At 38.3% G+C, this 16,367-nt stretch overlaps 1 protein-coding gene across 4 annotated transcripts in view; it reads right to left on the bottom strand.

Moving 5' to 3' along the window:
• Tbc1d8-9 (TBC1 domain family member 8/9) overlaps nucleotides 1–16,367 on the bottom strand; it is a 419,649-nt gene that overhangs the window by 392,727 nt on the left and 10,555 nt on the right. For all 4 annotated transcript variants that reach the window (XM_067142224.2, XM_067142225.2, XM_067142226.2 and 1 more), the window contains exon 2: nucleotides 4,537–4,703. In XM_067142224.2, coding sequence (XP_066998325.2) covers nucleotides 4,537–4,703 — 167 coding nt within the window. The remainder of the gene's footprint in view (nucleotides 1–4,536; nucleotides 4,704–16,367) is intronic.

Genomic DNA, 16,367 nt, shown 5'->3' with positions numbered 1-16,367 from the left:
TATAAACGTTTATGTGCATGAAGTGTTCTTATTTATATTGTTTTTAGCCATATATACTTATAAATTAGCTTTAAGTTAAGATAGTGTTGTACAAACCAATTTTAAGTTAAAAGTATGTTATTATAGACATATACTTGCAATGTCACACAATGTGACACGTGTCAGTTCCCCACTTGGACGTATTCAAACATTAGTAATCATAAGGCATTCCCTAGACAAAGCAATATTAATCATTGCTTGATATACTATATGTGAGTGTATTGTTCAGCTGAAGATGACCCTATGTAGGGGGTCGAAACCGGTACTGTACCATAATAAGTGCAATGAATAAGTATTGATAGGAGGAAGTCCTTTCCTATTTCTAATTGTGTAGTTCGTCAATATGGATATGAAGATCATAGATTTCAAGGGGTATAAGCTTCCAAAAATCTTGCTAACAGATGGTCAAATACTGGATTTATCTTGTATTTTTTGTTTTGGGAGGAAGTTGTCCAATATTCACCCCGTCAGAGATATGTAAAAAGCTGTGGAAGAAAACTGAATAATAATAATAATAATAATAATAATAATAATAATAATAATAGCTTTACGTCCCACTAACTACTTTTATGGTTTTCGGAGACGCTGCGGTGCCAGAATTTAGTCCCGCGGGAGTTCTTTTGCATGCCAGTAAATCTACCGACAAGAAGCCGACGTATTTGAGCACCTTCAAATACCGCCAGTCTGAGCCAGAATCGAACCTGCCAAGTTGGGGGTCAGAAGGCCGGCCAGTGACTCAACCATCTAGACCACTCAGTCCGTCGAGAAAAAATCTCTTCTGTGTCATCAGCTCATAGAAAATAGGTATAGTGAACAAGCGATTGTGAGAAATAGCGTGTCCTAATTTAGGTTCCTTATTTGTTCGGACACAGTCTTGATTTCGACTCCTTTGTTTCACCTAAACTGGGTTTTATGTGAGATTTCCTGCTCGGCATCTTTTATCTGTTCAGCTACATTCTGGCATATCTCGTCATAAAAAAGTAATTGAAATATTTCGCTCAGTTTTGTTTTCCCTAAAAATTCTCCCTTTACATCACGATGGAATTTTGGATCAAAGCGGGACTTTCTTTGTCCATTTTCACTAAAGTTGATGAAGAACTTGCAATGGTTGGATTGTAATCAGTATTATTATCACAACTGTCACTGTCATGACCGCTACTTGAACTGGAATCGAACATGTGTTGCCTCTTTTGCGACTGCTGAACATTTGCATCAGCTATGCCCGAACTCGGTACATTCGAGACTGCAGTACTTACTCCAGGTAAGTTCCTGTCACTTACGAATTCCCCTTTGGCAGAACTTACTTCACTAATGTAACTATTCTCCACTAAATTCCAACATTTCATTTATTACGACCCGTAAATCACCTTCCTCTAATGGTGGAGGCCAGTAATTCGTTATAGATATTTTAGCGGAAAAAATGCAAGAAAAAGGATCGAATAGAACCCTGGTCTCTGCAGTTTGGACGGAAATCATGAACTGAGCCTATATTACGGATGCGTACGATAATAAATGTTGTGTAACTCACGGTAAAAAGCCACTCCAGTCGTGAAGGAAGAACTCGAGACTGGGGATAATAAACCAGGTCACAGTTCTTATATGTCATTAGAGAGGTCTGTTCAATATCTCTAGAAATCCCTTCTACAGCAATATTATTACATCCAAGGGACGATTAGGCGATGAGCTAAAGCTTCAGCGCGAAGCTATTAGGCCTTAGGTCATTCTTGCCCGGACGTAAGCTGCGTTCTTTTTACTCGAGGATGACAATTGGTATTGGGAGAATATAGTTGAAAAAATTCACATCAGAGGGCAGACTCATCTAGAATATGCTGTTGAAAAGGAAATAAACCGCTGCAGGCAGGCAACTGAGAAAAAATGTATAATTTGGAACGGCGGACATATCCGCATTCCCCACTGAGCAAGCGACTTGTAGCCATGGATCTAGCCGCATCGCCCACCGAACGGGTTAAGACTTGGGTAGTTTCTTTTCTCTGTTTTACTAGATCTTGATAGGACATTTCTGATTTTTGGGACTGATGTAACAGCCATGCCTGATGTCTTTTCTCCACTGTTTCATCACATTCACTGTTCCACCATTGGTGTTTTTTACGTGGTTTAATTGGAGCCAGGCCTTCTGCAATTTGTTTAAGCTTGTGTCTTCAAGTTTATCTGTGATTTTTATTTTTTCAGTTGCTTTTTGGTAATTTTCGTTGTTGATTAGCTGGGTAGGATCTATTTTCCTTTTAGTTTTAGGAACTTGCTTTTGTTGTCTCCTCTGGGGCGCAAGTTTAATTTTAACTACATAGTGATCTGAAACTGTGTCTATTCCTAGGAGAACTTTGACGTTATAGATCTCTTTGTGGTGGTATTTGTCCATGCAGATGTGATCCAGTTGCTATTCTCCTTTAGTGTAATCAGGGTGTTTCCATGTTTTGAGTTTTTGAGGTTTTCTCTTAAAACATGTAGATTTTGAGATTAAGTTATGGTTTCTACACAGGTCAACTAGTCTCTCTCCATTTTTATTTGTTTTCTTGTGTGTTGGCCATTTTCCGATGATGTCACGGTATTTTCTTTCTCTGCCTAGTTGAGCGATGAAGTCACCTATTAATAATTTTACATGGTGTTTGGGGATGTTATCTATGGTCTGGTCCAACAGGTCCCAAAATTCTTCTGTTTCCTCATGTATTTTTGAGGAGTTGTTTTTATCATTAATGGGAGCAAGGGCATTTATTATAGTATAGATTTTATTAGATGGCTTTAAGGTGAGCATTGAGAGTCATGGAGACTGTGATTTGAATTCTTGAACTGAGTTAATTATTTTAAGGCTGACCAAAAATCCTGTTCCAAATTGTGGGACATTCTTCATCACTCTCTTCCTGGGTATACCTTTATAAAGTCTGTACCCTTGAGATTCCAAGGCATCCTGGTCAGTGTTTCTAATTTCCTGTAATCCCATGATAAGAATTTTGTGATGGTCCATTATGTCGGTGATCACTTTTAGTTTACCGGTTTGCATGAGTGAGTTCATAATGTGTGTAGAGAAGTATGTTATCTGCTTTGGTTTGCTTCTTGACTTTGTCTTGTTTGTGTATGTGGTACTGATGTATTTCCGTGCCTCCGACTTCACGGTAGGCTATCTTTTAAGTGGCAGCCCACCGTATCCGAATGCTGCCTTCTCTGAACTCTTGATTCAGCCGGTGGAGTATTCCTTAAAAGACCTTCTATGGTTGACTGTCAAGGTGTTACCTGTGTGGGACTAGGTCCCGAATTACAACTCTGGATGTGAACCAGTCAGGTGATAATGAGGCCGCTCCTCTGGAGTATAGATGCCTTGTGCAGCCGCCCCTAACCTGGAGAACAGGCGCGGCATAATGGATTCCAGTGGCATTTCCTCAACTGTGGGGACCGTCACCCCACCTAAAGGGGCTCATTCTCCCAAAGCCATTGGCCCCCTTAAGGAGTCAAGTTATTTTCCGCCGCCCAACACTCGGCGTGGGCAGTTTTACAGCTGGGTGCCAGACCAGCAAAACCCTTCTTTCTCATTTCAACTTGGGACCGGACAATGCCGGAGGTCATAATTGTGTTTATTAGAGCTTTCCCACATTAAAATTTTTGAGCCAGCTTCCTCACTGATTCCTTTTTTACACTTTCTGTAATTATGTTTTTTCTTATCTCAAGATCTAAACACACTGGTCCCTTGTTACTGGGCAACTGAAATGCCATGGTATTTCTGTCTCAACAACTAGCAAATGTAAACCCCTTCCTTCCTGACCTCGACCTTATCAGCGACAATCTGAGTTATGGATAAAATTATGCAAGCTAGGTTGGAAAATCCTGCGGTAACTTGTGAGTAAACAGTCACTGGCAGCATTCTCAGTATGTACACTACTTATAATGCAAGAGCCAAAACAAAAGGTTTGGGAAGAGGTCTGTACATTTCTTTCCCTCTATTCCTAGGACAGTAAATAGTACAAACATTCAAAAAAGGAATTCCTATATGTCTCCAGAATGGTTTTAAAAGAAAGGAAGGCATAGCCCAGTGTAAAAAGAAAATGTCCTGGAACGTATAAAGTGCCCTCTTAAGACAAGTGGACGAGACTAATTGCAATGTCTGCTATCCGGTATTCAAGGTGTCTGCTTAAATGAGGCTTATTAGACACATGCCTTATGTAAAATAAAATCGGCTCCGTGGAAAAATAGCCGTTAGGGCAGGTTCGACTGTACTAAAGTATGTTGCAATGACATTATTTGATAAGTTATTCCCATCACAGTTTAATGAGCAAGGTTAATGTTGTGTTTATTATTTTACTGGCCTTCAGGACTGAAGTGACTGGGCACAAAGTATATCAAACAGATTTACTGGGTGTGAATTCCAGCAGAATTAGTCTGCTCTGAGTAGGCAGAGTTCAGAATCATAGACTTTGCAAGTACCTCAGAGAGAGATGGCGGGGGGAGTAGTAAAGAGTTGTTGAATGAATAACAGAATAAAATACTTACAGTAATAAACTTCTGAAGTTGGTGTTTGGTGAAGAATGCGGAATGGTGGAGGCTTAGTATCAAACACGCTATCCAAGGTTCCAACAAGGATTGAAGACAGACCTTTTGTCTTCCCATGGCCCTTTCTACGCTGTAGAACAAAATACAAACTGGCTTGCTCCGTTACCCTATAAAAAAGAATTAAGCAATATAATCCCAGGCAAATTAGTAACAAAGCCATAGAATTAACAATTACATTACAGTGGTGGAGATACTCAACACTAGTTCACTTGCTTATTATTATTATTGCACCTTACCCTTCTCCCCCAACTAGTTCTCCTAAGTAAGAGAGAGCTAGGTCACATTCCCCACCATACTTTCACAACACAACGCCTGTAGGAACTTTGCCTTGTCTCTCCTACTATATTAATACAACACCATTTCCTCTTATGAAAGCAGTCGTGGTAAGGGCTCTAATGTGTCAGCCTCGTGTCAGTAGATTTACTGGCACATTAAAGAACTCCCTCCGGCACCTCAGCGTCTTCAGAAACCACAAAAGTAGTTGGTTGAAAGTAAAACCAATAACATTATTACTACCAGCTGATGTTCACTCTTATCCATTCTAATACTTTATATTTTTCTTTTACAATTGGCTTTACATCGCACCGACACACATAGATCTTACAACAACAATGGGATAGGAAAGGGCTAGGAGTGAGGAGAAAGTGACTATGGCCTTAATTAAGATACAGTGTGCCTGGTGTTAAAATGGGAAACCAAGGAAGACCATCTTCAGGGCTGCTGACAGTGGGGTTCGAACCCACTAGCTCACAGCTTCGTGTCAGCCACTTGCTTGGTGCTTCCCATCTAGTAAGTGTGATTGATTGTTAGTTTAAAGGACAAAAATCTTTTTGATTATCAGCCCCAGTGTGGAAGCAAGTTTGTCAAGCACTGTACTAAATAGATGTCACATGGTTCTACCTAGATTTGAAAGCAGGGTTCAATGGGGAATGGGTAGGAAAAAAAAAAAAAAAGTCGCTATGCAGAGGATTAAGAGATAAAATAAAAGAAAATAGAAGCTCCTGACTGTGTTCAAGGTAAAGGGACCTGCATTGCAACGCTGCAACCCAGTTTCCAATCTCATCAGTGCATGTGAGTTTGTGCTGGACCTCCAGCACAGTAATACTCCATTCAAACTAATTATCATTGCCGAGTGATGCCATTTTAACAGCAGCTGCCATAACTACGGAGGAGGTGGAGGTGTTTAAATCTGGCTGCTGGTGTTGTGTTATTCTTGCTTTATAGCTGAAACCTGTCATGGGTGTTCAGAATGAAGCTCATCCATCAACGTGACTGCTGGCCCGAGTGGCTCAGTTGGCTATTTCTTGTCTCTCCGAGACCAAGTTCGCAGGTTCAACTGCACCTCAGATTGGCAGCCTGTAACAACTCCATGTCGTTGACTTCCAGGATGTTAAAGAACTCCTGTACAACAAAATTTTACACCCCAGGATGGATGTACAACAAATAACATTATTATTACATTCAACATGACTGTTGTTTGAACTCTTGAACCCTTGTATAATTCTGCATTGAAAGAATTCATTACAGCAATTTCAACCATCAGTGAACTGTTCAATTGTACCTTTCTTCACAAACATACGGAAAGTTCCGATGACTCAGCTGGACAAGAATCCATATTCTACTATATAGGAAAAGTGCACACAAAATGACAGATAATGGAAGATTGAAGTGGTATTAATCAAGTAAAGTCCACACCAAGATTGTTTCAGTAATAAATTGGCAAGACTGCACAACACAGAGATTTCAAAAGTTACAGGGCCAAGACCTAAATTTGATCACATCAAAATAGAAATAAATCTTCCGAGTATTTAAAAAATTATTAAGGCTGCCTGACCCCACCTATGACTCAAATTGTTATTCATTAGCTTCATTAAACTAAACCCTATTTCAAAGGAAGCACTTGACAGAACTCACACTAACACAATGTGAAACAACTTCCCTCAAATCGGAAATTGTCTTTTTTTTTTTTTTTTAACACAACTTTGATCAAAAGCTCGCTTAACTTCATCCTTTGCCAAAAACTTTGAATTCATATCATTCATGTAGAATGCTTTGCTTTACTTTTACAAAGTATATGGTAAAACCCGCAAGTTCGTTCTTTAAATTTTGCGCCAATGTTTCGATCTCCTTTTCTCAAAAATGATTTTGGGTAGGTGAAAGTCTAAAATACCCCAGTGAATGCTCCATTCACTCTTGAGAAACCTTTCCTCTAAGGTGTTTCTTGCACTAATCATCTCTGTCAGCTTCAAGGAGAGAACTGCTACTAATATTGCGCACTCGTACCTCAATGGAATTAAATATATTTGTCATTCAAGGTCATTATGAAACTTTGAACTTTATATGGCAACGAATTTATTATAATTTGCTTAAATCCACCCGTCTACATAAAAAACAGATCTACTAGCAGATGAAAATTGGGAATACCAACGTCAGAAGCACATAGGCGCCAGGTTCATATTGTCAGCCGCCATGGCGGTAGAGTTGCAGTGAAATTCTTCATCCACCTCCTCACTCGATGGTAACAATTGTTATGCAGTAATCCGGTGCTCCTGCACAACCCCAACACATGTTCAAGAATTTCAGCCATTTTGGTGACAATGGGTTGAGGTGTACTGATCTTATTGTGGTAAGGCTGCACAACATTTTTCTTGCATTTATGCATTTTACAGAAAGTTTCATCCCAGTTACTGATCCCCATTAAACAAATAAACATACAAGTAGGTACATTAATTGTTACTACAATTTGCTGAAGAGAATTCCAAACAAAGTAAACTAGTAGGAATTTTAAAAAAGCCATGATTCCCTGACTAATTCAAAATGGAATTCAGATCCTCGAGTCACAAAAGAGCTTCAGAGCAATGAAGCCAGTTTCCTGATACATGTTCACACATGTCAAATCTTGACAACCATTTATTGCTCATTGTTGGTGACTACAATCTACCACATCTTAACTGGACAGTAAATGAAGAAACATCTTCTGGCCTAATGTCAGTAGGTAACTACACTATGCAGTCCAGTTTAGTTATAGACACTTTTTCTTATCTCTGTTTAGATCAGTTTAATGCTATCCCAAATTTTCTAAATCACTTTCTTGATTTGGTTTTCAGTAACTCCAGTTCCATTGAAGTAAAATCTAGTAATGAAAGCATTGACCCCCTCGATAGACACCACCCAGCATTAGAGATTTCTTTACCTATAAATGAGCTATACAATTCCTTGCCTGCTGATAGTTTTTATTTTGACTTTTTAAATGGTGACTATAATGGACTAAATTATTATCTGTCACAGTTCAGCTGGGAGGAGATGTTTCAAAATGCATCAATTGATAAAGCAGTAGAAATCTTCTATTCAGTACTACATTATGGCATGAACTTTACATCCCTATACGGAATTTTAAGACTCCCAAATTCCCAAAGTGGTTTAATCATAAATTGAAGCCCCTGATTATTGAAAAGAAGAAAACACACAAGCGATACAAAATATCAGGTCTCAATAGTGATTATCAACATTTCTCGAAATTAAGAAATGAATGCAAGTCTGAATCTAAATCTTGCTATACAATGTATGTCTCCAACTGTGAACGAAGTATTACTTCCAATCCACAGAAATTCTGGCAATTTCCAAGTTCTAAAAGGTCATGTAATAATATTCCTTCAACAATGCATCTTAATGAAGTTACAGCCGATACTGGAGAAAATATTGTCAGTCTTCTTGCTAACCACTTTTCATCTGTTTATTCTTCTTATCAGAATAGTAGTAGTATGTCATATGATTATCCTTTCTCTGTCAATCTATCAGTTATAAACATTAGTAAGGCAGAAATTTGCAACAAACTGATATCTCTGGAATTAAAGAAAACTGTCGGACCTGATGGTGTTTCAACGTACCTGCTCAGGTAATGCTCATTTATTTTATGTGAACCACTCTTTTATCTGTTCAACTTATCATTAAACCAAGGCGTTTTTCCAGTGGAATGGAAGAAAGGATTTGTTAGTCCAGTTTTCAAAAATGGTGGTAAAACTGACATAAAACAATATAGACCCGTTATAATTTCTTCTCATATTTCCAAAATTTTTGACTCAATAATTCTTGACAAAATCACACCTCTCTTCAGAAACATCATCATTGATGAGCAACATGGATTCTTTTCAGGACGGTCAACCTGTAGCAATCTTCTTTTATTCTATCAGTTCCTCTTGGATGCAATAGAGAACCACTCCCCCACATCGACTGCATTTATACAGACTTCTCAAAAGCTTTTGACATTGTTTGTTGACCACGATATCTTGCTGCAAAAACTAACAGGCTACGGAATTAATGGGCCTCTCCTCTCCTGGTTTGAATCGTATCTTAAAAATCGCCTGCAGATTGTTAAAATAAGGAATCATTTTTCTGCACCTATTATTGTTACCAGTGGAGTTCCTCAAGGGTCTCACCTTGCACCCTTACTTTTTACTCTCTATACAAATGACATTAAAAATATACTTAAGAATTCTGAATTGCTTTTGTTTGCTGACGATGCAAAAATAAAATTATGCAAATTAATTGTCCACTTGATTGTTTAAAACTTCAAGAAGATTTACATCATCTGGAAAAGTTAGTTAGTTACTTACTTACTTACTTACTGGTCGGCACTACAGTCCTTGTAGGTCCTTGGCCTCCTTTATCACCTGCCTCCATTCATCTCGGTCCTCAGCTTTTCTTCTCCAACGTTTAACTCCTAACTTTCTAAGGTCATCTTCAACATCATCAATCCATCTTTTCCTTCCATCAAGTTTCCCTATAAACACCTTTTTAACGGTGCAGGTTTCTGCCATTCTCTGAACATGACCGGCCCACCTAATTATTCCCTGCTTAATTTTAGTAACAATATCTGGCTGGCCAAACAGTCCTTGCAGCTCTACATTTGTCCTTATTCTCCACCCATCCTGCTCTCTTACTGCACCGAATATCCTTCTCAATATCTTCCTTTCCCACCGTAACAGCCACTGTTCTTCTCTGGAGGTCATCACCCAGCATTCTGATCCAAACATAACTATTGGTCTTAGTACTGTTGTGTATATTTTAATTTTTGTATTCCTGCTGACATTCCTGGATTTAAACATATTTTGCAAGCCGTAAAAGCATCGGTTTCCACTTGTTATCCTCTCCTGTATTTCCACGGAGGTTTTATTGTCCTCTGTTATTATAGAGCCTAGATATTTGAAAGATGTGACTCTGATATTCCTTCCCATTTAATCTTACTGGGGTCCTTCCTCTTACTCCCTCTATATCTGCCATCTTCATATATTTTTTTTATATTCACTTCTAGTCCTAGGTCCCGTGCTTTCTCTTCTAATACTGAGTAGCTCTCTTCAGGAGCTCTTTCATTTCTTGCAATTATTGCTACATCATCAGCATATGCTATCACTTGTACTAATCTGTTCAAAATGGTTCCCCCTGGGTTGATGGGCAATTGACGGATTACTTTTTCCAATGCTAGGTTAAATAGCAATGTGGAAAGTACATCTCCCTGTCTTAGTCCTCTCTCCACTAAAAACTCCTCTGACAGATCTTGCTCCACTCTCACCTTGCATACTGTTGTTTTCAAAGTCATTTCTGTTAATCTAATCAATTTCCTTGGGATTCCAAATTCTTTCATAATCTTGTAAATTTTACTCCTATCTAGACTGTCATATGCCTGTTTAAAATCCACATACAGCTGATGTAGCTGTTTGTCATATTCATAAAATTTCTCTAGCACTTGTCATAATATAAATATCTGATCCAGAGTAGAGCGATGTTTTCTAAAACCTGCTTGGTAATCCCCGAATATTCTTTCCATCCATAATTCCAATCTTAAGGCTAGTACCTTACCAAAAACCTTGTACGTTCCATCCAGCAAGGTGATCCCTCGATAATTTCCACATACTGCCTATCTCCCTTTTTATGTATTGGGTAAATTATACCCAATGTCCAATCCTTGGGTATTTCCTCCTTTGTCCAAACCTCCTTAATCAATTCATAAACAGCCTTTTCTATTCCCTCTCCCCCATATCTCAACAGCTCTGACTCCATTCCATCTTCACCTGGGGCTCTATTATTCTTTAATGCATTAATTGCAGCTTTGACCTCTTCTAAGTCTGGCTGTTTTACTGATTCCTCTTCTAATTCTCTTTCTTCCCCATCAACATTTATATTTTCCTCCTCTCTATCATCTTCATTATTTCCATTGAGTAACTCGTAAAAATACTCCTGCCATCTTCCAAGCACTTTGCTTTTATCACCCAGAAGGTTTCCATCTTTATCCTTGAAGAAAACAGCTCTTGGTTGAAATCCTCTCTTAAGGTCTTTTGTTCTTTCATAGAACTTTCGTACCTCGTTTCTATCCTTCATTTCATCCAGTTCTTCGATTCTCTTTCTTTCAAAAGCTCTTTTCTTATATCTACATCTTATCTGCTCTTCTTCGTTTCTCTCTATACTCTTCTACTGTTTGTCTTGTTCTCCTTTGAAGCATTCTGTTCCTAGCATCATTCCTCTCTTGGATTAATGTTGAACATTCCTCATCAAACCATTCTGCTCTCTTTACCAATTTCTTCTTTCCCAGGGTACTATCTGCAACTTCACTGATAGTTGTTTTCAGTATCTCCCATTTATCTTCCACTTCTCCTTTCTCCCATAATTCCCTTTTTATTTCCAAAGATTCAGCCATTTTCTTTTGTATTTCTCTTGCAATTCCTCATTTTTTAGACCTTCAATATTGTGCTCTGCCTTTCTTGTTACTTTTTCCGTTCTTGCCAAATCTATTTTTTGTCTGTACCTGACTCTAACAAGATAGTGGTCTGTATCTGCATCAGTACCTCTGCAGCTTCTAACATCCATAATATCTGATGCATGTTGACTGTCTACGATAACATGGTCTATTTGATTTCTTGTCACACCATCTGGTGAAATCCAGGTCTCCTTGTGAATGTTTTTCCTAGGATGCCAAGTACTTTCAATTATCATCTGCTTTCCACTCACAAAATCAATCAATCTCAATCCGTTATCATTACTTACTTCATGCAGGCTTTCTTTCCCTTTTGTACACCTCTTCTCTTCCAATTTTTGCATTTAAATCTCCAAGGATAATTTTCACATCACGCCTTTGAACTTTATTAATTTCTTCCTCCAATTTAGTATAAAATGCATCTTTCTTCTCATCTTCTGCCTCCTCAGTAGGAGCGTACACACAAAACACAGTTACGTTGAAGAATTTTTCCCTAATTCTCACAGAGCACATCCTATCATTGATTGGAGTAAAGTTGATCACGCTTTGCTTTACCGACTTATGTATGAGGAATCCTGTGCCATTACTGCCTGCTTTTTCTCCACTGTACATCAAGATATGTTGTCCAGACATCATCATCCCTTGCCCTTTCCATCTCAGTTCCTGTAGAGCTGCTATTTTCACTCCATACTTATCCATTTCATTCCTTAATTCTTTCAATTTGCCAGGTCTCTTCAATGTCTTAACATTCCACGTTGCTAATATAATATCCTTTTTCCTTCTCTTTAGCCGTTTTTCTCGCCGGTTCTTCACCAAGTTTTCCTGTCCTGCTTTATTCATTCTTAAGGTATCCGTAACAGTTGTTTTGTTTTTTTTACGAGGTAGGGGAGTTAACCCTACGCTCAACCCCCAACCTGGAGGACCAGGGTATCACTCTTAGTCTGGATCATCACCTTAGACCTGTCCGGCTTGGGTGGCCCTACCAGGAGCAGATGCTCCCGCCGGCATAGCTCTAAGGATCATTTGACCACGCAAGCCTCCAATAAACACCCGGCAAAATATATTTTGCCTTCGTCAAGGTGGTGATACCTTCGGGAGGCATCTGGAAAAGTACTGTATTCAAAATGGGTTGAAACTTACTCATGAGAAATGTAAAATAATATCGTCTCTTAAAAAGAAGAAGAAAATATCATTTCAGTACAAATTTAGTAATAACAACATTCTAACTCCTGTTTCACAAGTTAATGACCTTGGTGTTTTATTCAGTTATAACCTATCATTTAATGAACATATTGAAAATATTTGTAAGAAAGCATTTCAAAGATTGGGTTGCATTACTAGATATTCTAGAGAATTTTCAAACTTAGCTACCTATCGATTGCTGTATGTATCTATGGTACGCCCTATACTAGAATACTGTACACCTGTTTGGAACCCTTCTCATCAGACCTCTATCCATAGATTAGATTCAGTACAACATAAATTTCTTTGTTTATATTCATTTAGAGCAGGATTCTCATATGATAATGTTGATTATACATCCTTATAACAGTCCTTAAATATGCATAGCCTGTCACAATGCCGTGAATTATTGGACACACTCTTCATTTTTAAATTGCTTCATTCCTTGGTGAATTGTCCACAACTCCTTGCAAAAATTAACGTACATGTACCAGACAGACGCAGAAGGTTCAAGAATACATTGTCTACAAATTGGCATAGAACTACGCATTCAATGGGCCAATTGAACAAATGTCAAGATCTCTAAACAAACTGGATATTGATATGGGGCGTTCAGAGCACAAGTCCATTTTTGGTCATTTTGGACTTATTCCACATTTAAGTACTATTTATGAAACTGCTTTCAGAGCATAAAAGATTCATGACCAGATACTGTAACTAACTGTGATATGATTGGCAATTCTGTTGAGCACGGACGGACGCAGTCTTTTGTTCAGAGCACAATGGGAACATGTCCATTGTCACAGTTTCCATGGTTTGTTTTGTCGGTGTGTGAGATTTCATTAAAATGTCATTGTCTCTGATGAAGTTGTGTCAAGATCCGAGCATGAATGTCTCAGCCATTGATCACAAATTCTTGGAATCAGGACATTCTTACTTACCTAATGACATTGATTTTGGTTTTGTGGAGAAAGCCGGTAGGAAAATCTCGCACATTTACACACCAAATGATTGGATGGATATCGTTAGACAAGCAAAGAAAACGTCTCCTGGATTTGAGGTCAATGAAATGAAATTCTCAGACTTCCTATCCACCAGAAACTTGGAGAATTCATTAACGAACAGGAAAAAAAAAAACCGGTTGATGGTTATGACATCAACTGGCTGACTATGAGATGGTTACGTTATAAAAGAGAATCTCCTTTTACCCTGATGTTTAAGCAGACTCTGAACCCTGATATGCAATTTGACGAAGTTGTCGTAAGAAAGAAGACTCCTGACCATCGAAAAACACACCTTTATAACATCCAGCAAGGCCCTCTTTATACCCAACGTCGACCAGTAACAAAAGCGAAGAAAAAGGACATGGAGGATTTACTGCTGTACATTCCGCCTGTACATCTTCATTTTTTCAAGAGCCTACCGTGTGAAACTGCCACAAGAGCTTCCTCGGCTTTGCAAGGGCAAGCAGACGAAAGTGAATACGTATTTCTTTGAATCTGAATTGTATAACTTACTGTTTGGAAATATTTGTTGTAAGCAGACATAGAGAAGAAAATTATAATTATATATTCAAGAGAGGTATTTCCTTTACTGTTTCCTTATTAAAACCAGAAGCTTATAATAAAGAGGAAGATACAAGTACAACACATTCAGAGCACAAAAGAATCAAGTCCAAAACTTTACTTTTTTATTCAAGTTAGCATGTATTAGCACTTATATTTACCCTTTTGTAATATGCGAATACCTTATACAAAATAACTCCTATTATTGAAACATTTTAAAACAGTGTAAACGTCTTCCTGTAATTAATTATTCAGCAAAACCTTTATGTCTATTTTTCTCAAAACATTCTTATTGTGACTTGATTCCTTTGTGCACTGAACGCCCCATATATTTAACTGCTCATTGTCAAAATTGAGAAATCACTTACATAATCTCCAAATTTGACTATTACTTTCCTGTGATTACTTGTAATATAACCTGTGTATATATCTGTACATATTTTTCTACTTATACTCCATTAAACTTTCTTTTTAGTGTGTTTTGTTTTGTTTATTCTTCTCTACTGTTATGTAAAATGGTATTACCGTTAATAAAGTATTAAATTAAATGAAACATAGACGGTTGTTCCTTATTGAGAATACAGCACCAAATACATGCCTTTGGAGGTCTTCAGGGTCATGCACTCTAATGCTGAACACCAGTTCTTCCACGTGGCCCAAGAAATAAAAATCTAAGAGATTTAAATCAGGGCTTCAGGCCAGCAACTGAAGTACAATCCACCGGCCAGAGAAAGTCGTGTCTAAGTACTCTCGCACCAGCCGAGAAATGTGAGGAGGTTGAACAATCATGAAGAAACTAGAGTCTAGATGACTGACTGATATGGCCTTGTAATAATACTCAACATGGCTTAGCTGTGTTGATACTGCTACACAGCTGAAAGCAACGGGAAACTAAGGCTGTAACTAACTCCCAAGAACATGCACCTCTCTCTCTATGAATAATGTACTACTCATGGCTTCCTCCCGGGTAAAATATTACGGAGGTAGAATAGTCCCCCATTTGGAACTCCGGGTGGGGACTACACAAGAGGGGTAATCATCAGGAAGATGGCTAATGACATTCTGTGAGTCAGAGCATGGAATATTAGAAGTTTAAATCGTTGTGGTAGGTTAGAGAATCTGGAAAAGGAGATGTAGTTGGTATAAGTGAGGTAAGTTGGCAGGAAGGGCAGTATCTTTTTTTTTTTTTTTTTTTTTTTGGTCAGGCAAGTACAGAATTATCAACACAAAGTCAAACAGGGGAAATGCAGGAATCGGTCTAATAATGAATAAGAAAATAGGGCAGTGGGTAAGCTACTACGACCAGCATAGTGAAAGGATTATTGTTGTCAAGATAAACCACTGCCCACCACAATAGTGCAGATCTATATGCCCATAGTTCAATGGTTGATGAAGAAATCGAAACAATATATGAAGAGATGGTAGATTTACTACAATACGTAAAAGGTAACGAGAATCTAATTTTGATGGGAGACTGGAATGTAGTGGTAGGCCAAGGAACAGAAGGTAATAGAGTAACAGAATTCAAATTGGGACAAAGGAATGAAAGAGGAAGTCAACTAGTTGCATTCTGCACCGATCACAATTTAGTCCTTGCTAATACTTAGTTCAAACACCACAAATGACAGCTGTAAACATGAACGAGACCTGAGGAAACTGGATGGTATCCAACAGGCTTCATTATGACTAAGCAAAGATTCAGAAACCAGGTGTTGGATTGCAAAACATTCCCAAGAGCAGACATATATTCTGACCACAACTTGCTGGTCATGAAACGCCATCTGAAGGCGAAGAAATTGAAGAAAGGAAGGAAAGCAAAGAGATGGTATCTACAGAAGTTGAAAGAAAAGAATGTGAGGGATTGTTTAAAGGAACATGTTGCACAAGGACTACATGAAAAGGCTGAATGAAACACAACAGAGAAAGAATGGACAGTCGTGAAGAATGAGGTCAAAGGGCTGCTGAAGAAATGCTAGGAAGAAAGGAAAGATCAACTAACAATCAATGGATAACTCAGGAGATAGTACACTTGATTGATGAGAGATGGAATTACAAACATGAAAAAAATGAAGAGGGCAGAAAAGAATACAGGTGATTAAAGAATGAAGTGGATAGAAAGTGCAGAACAGCTAAGGAAGAATGTCTGAAAGAGAAGTGCAAGGACGTTGAAAGTTGTATGGTCCTGGGAAAGGTAGATGCTGCATACAGGAAAATCAAGGAAACCTTTGGAGAAAGGAAATCTAGGTGTATGAATATTAAGAGCTCAGATGGGAAAG

The sequence above is a fragment of the Anabrus simplex genome, chromosome 2 (genome assembly GCF_040414725.1).
Source record: "Anabrus simplex isolate iqAnaSimp1 chromosome 2, ASM4041472v1, whole genome shotgun sequence".
NCBI classification, from domain to species: Eukaryota; Metazoa; Arthropoda; class Insecta; order Orthoptera; family Tettigoniidae; genus Anabrus; species Anabrus simplex.
Note: the sequence above shows the minus strand (reverse complement) of the source record. Positions and strands in the feature narration are given on the sequence as shown.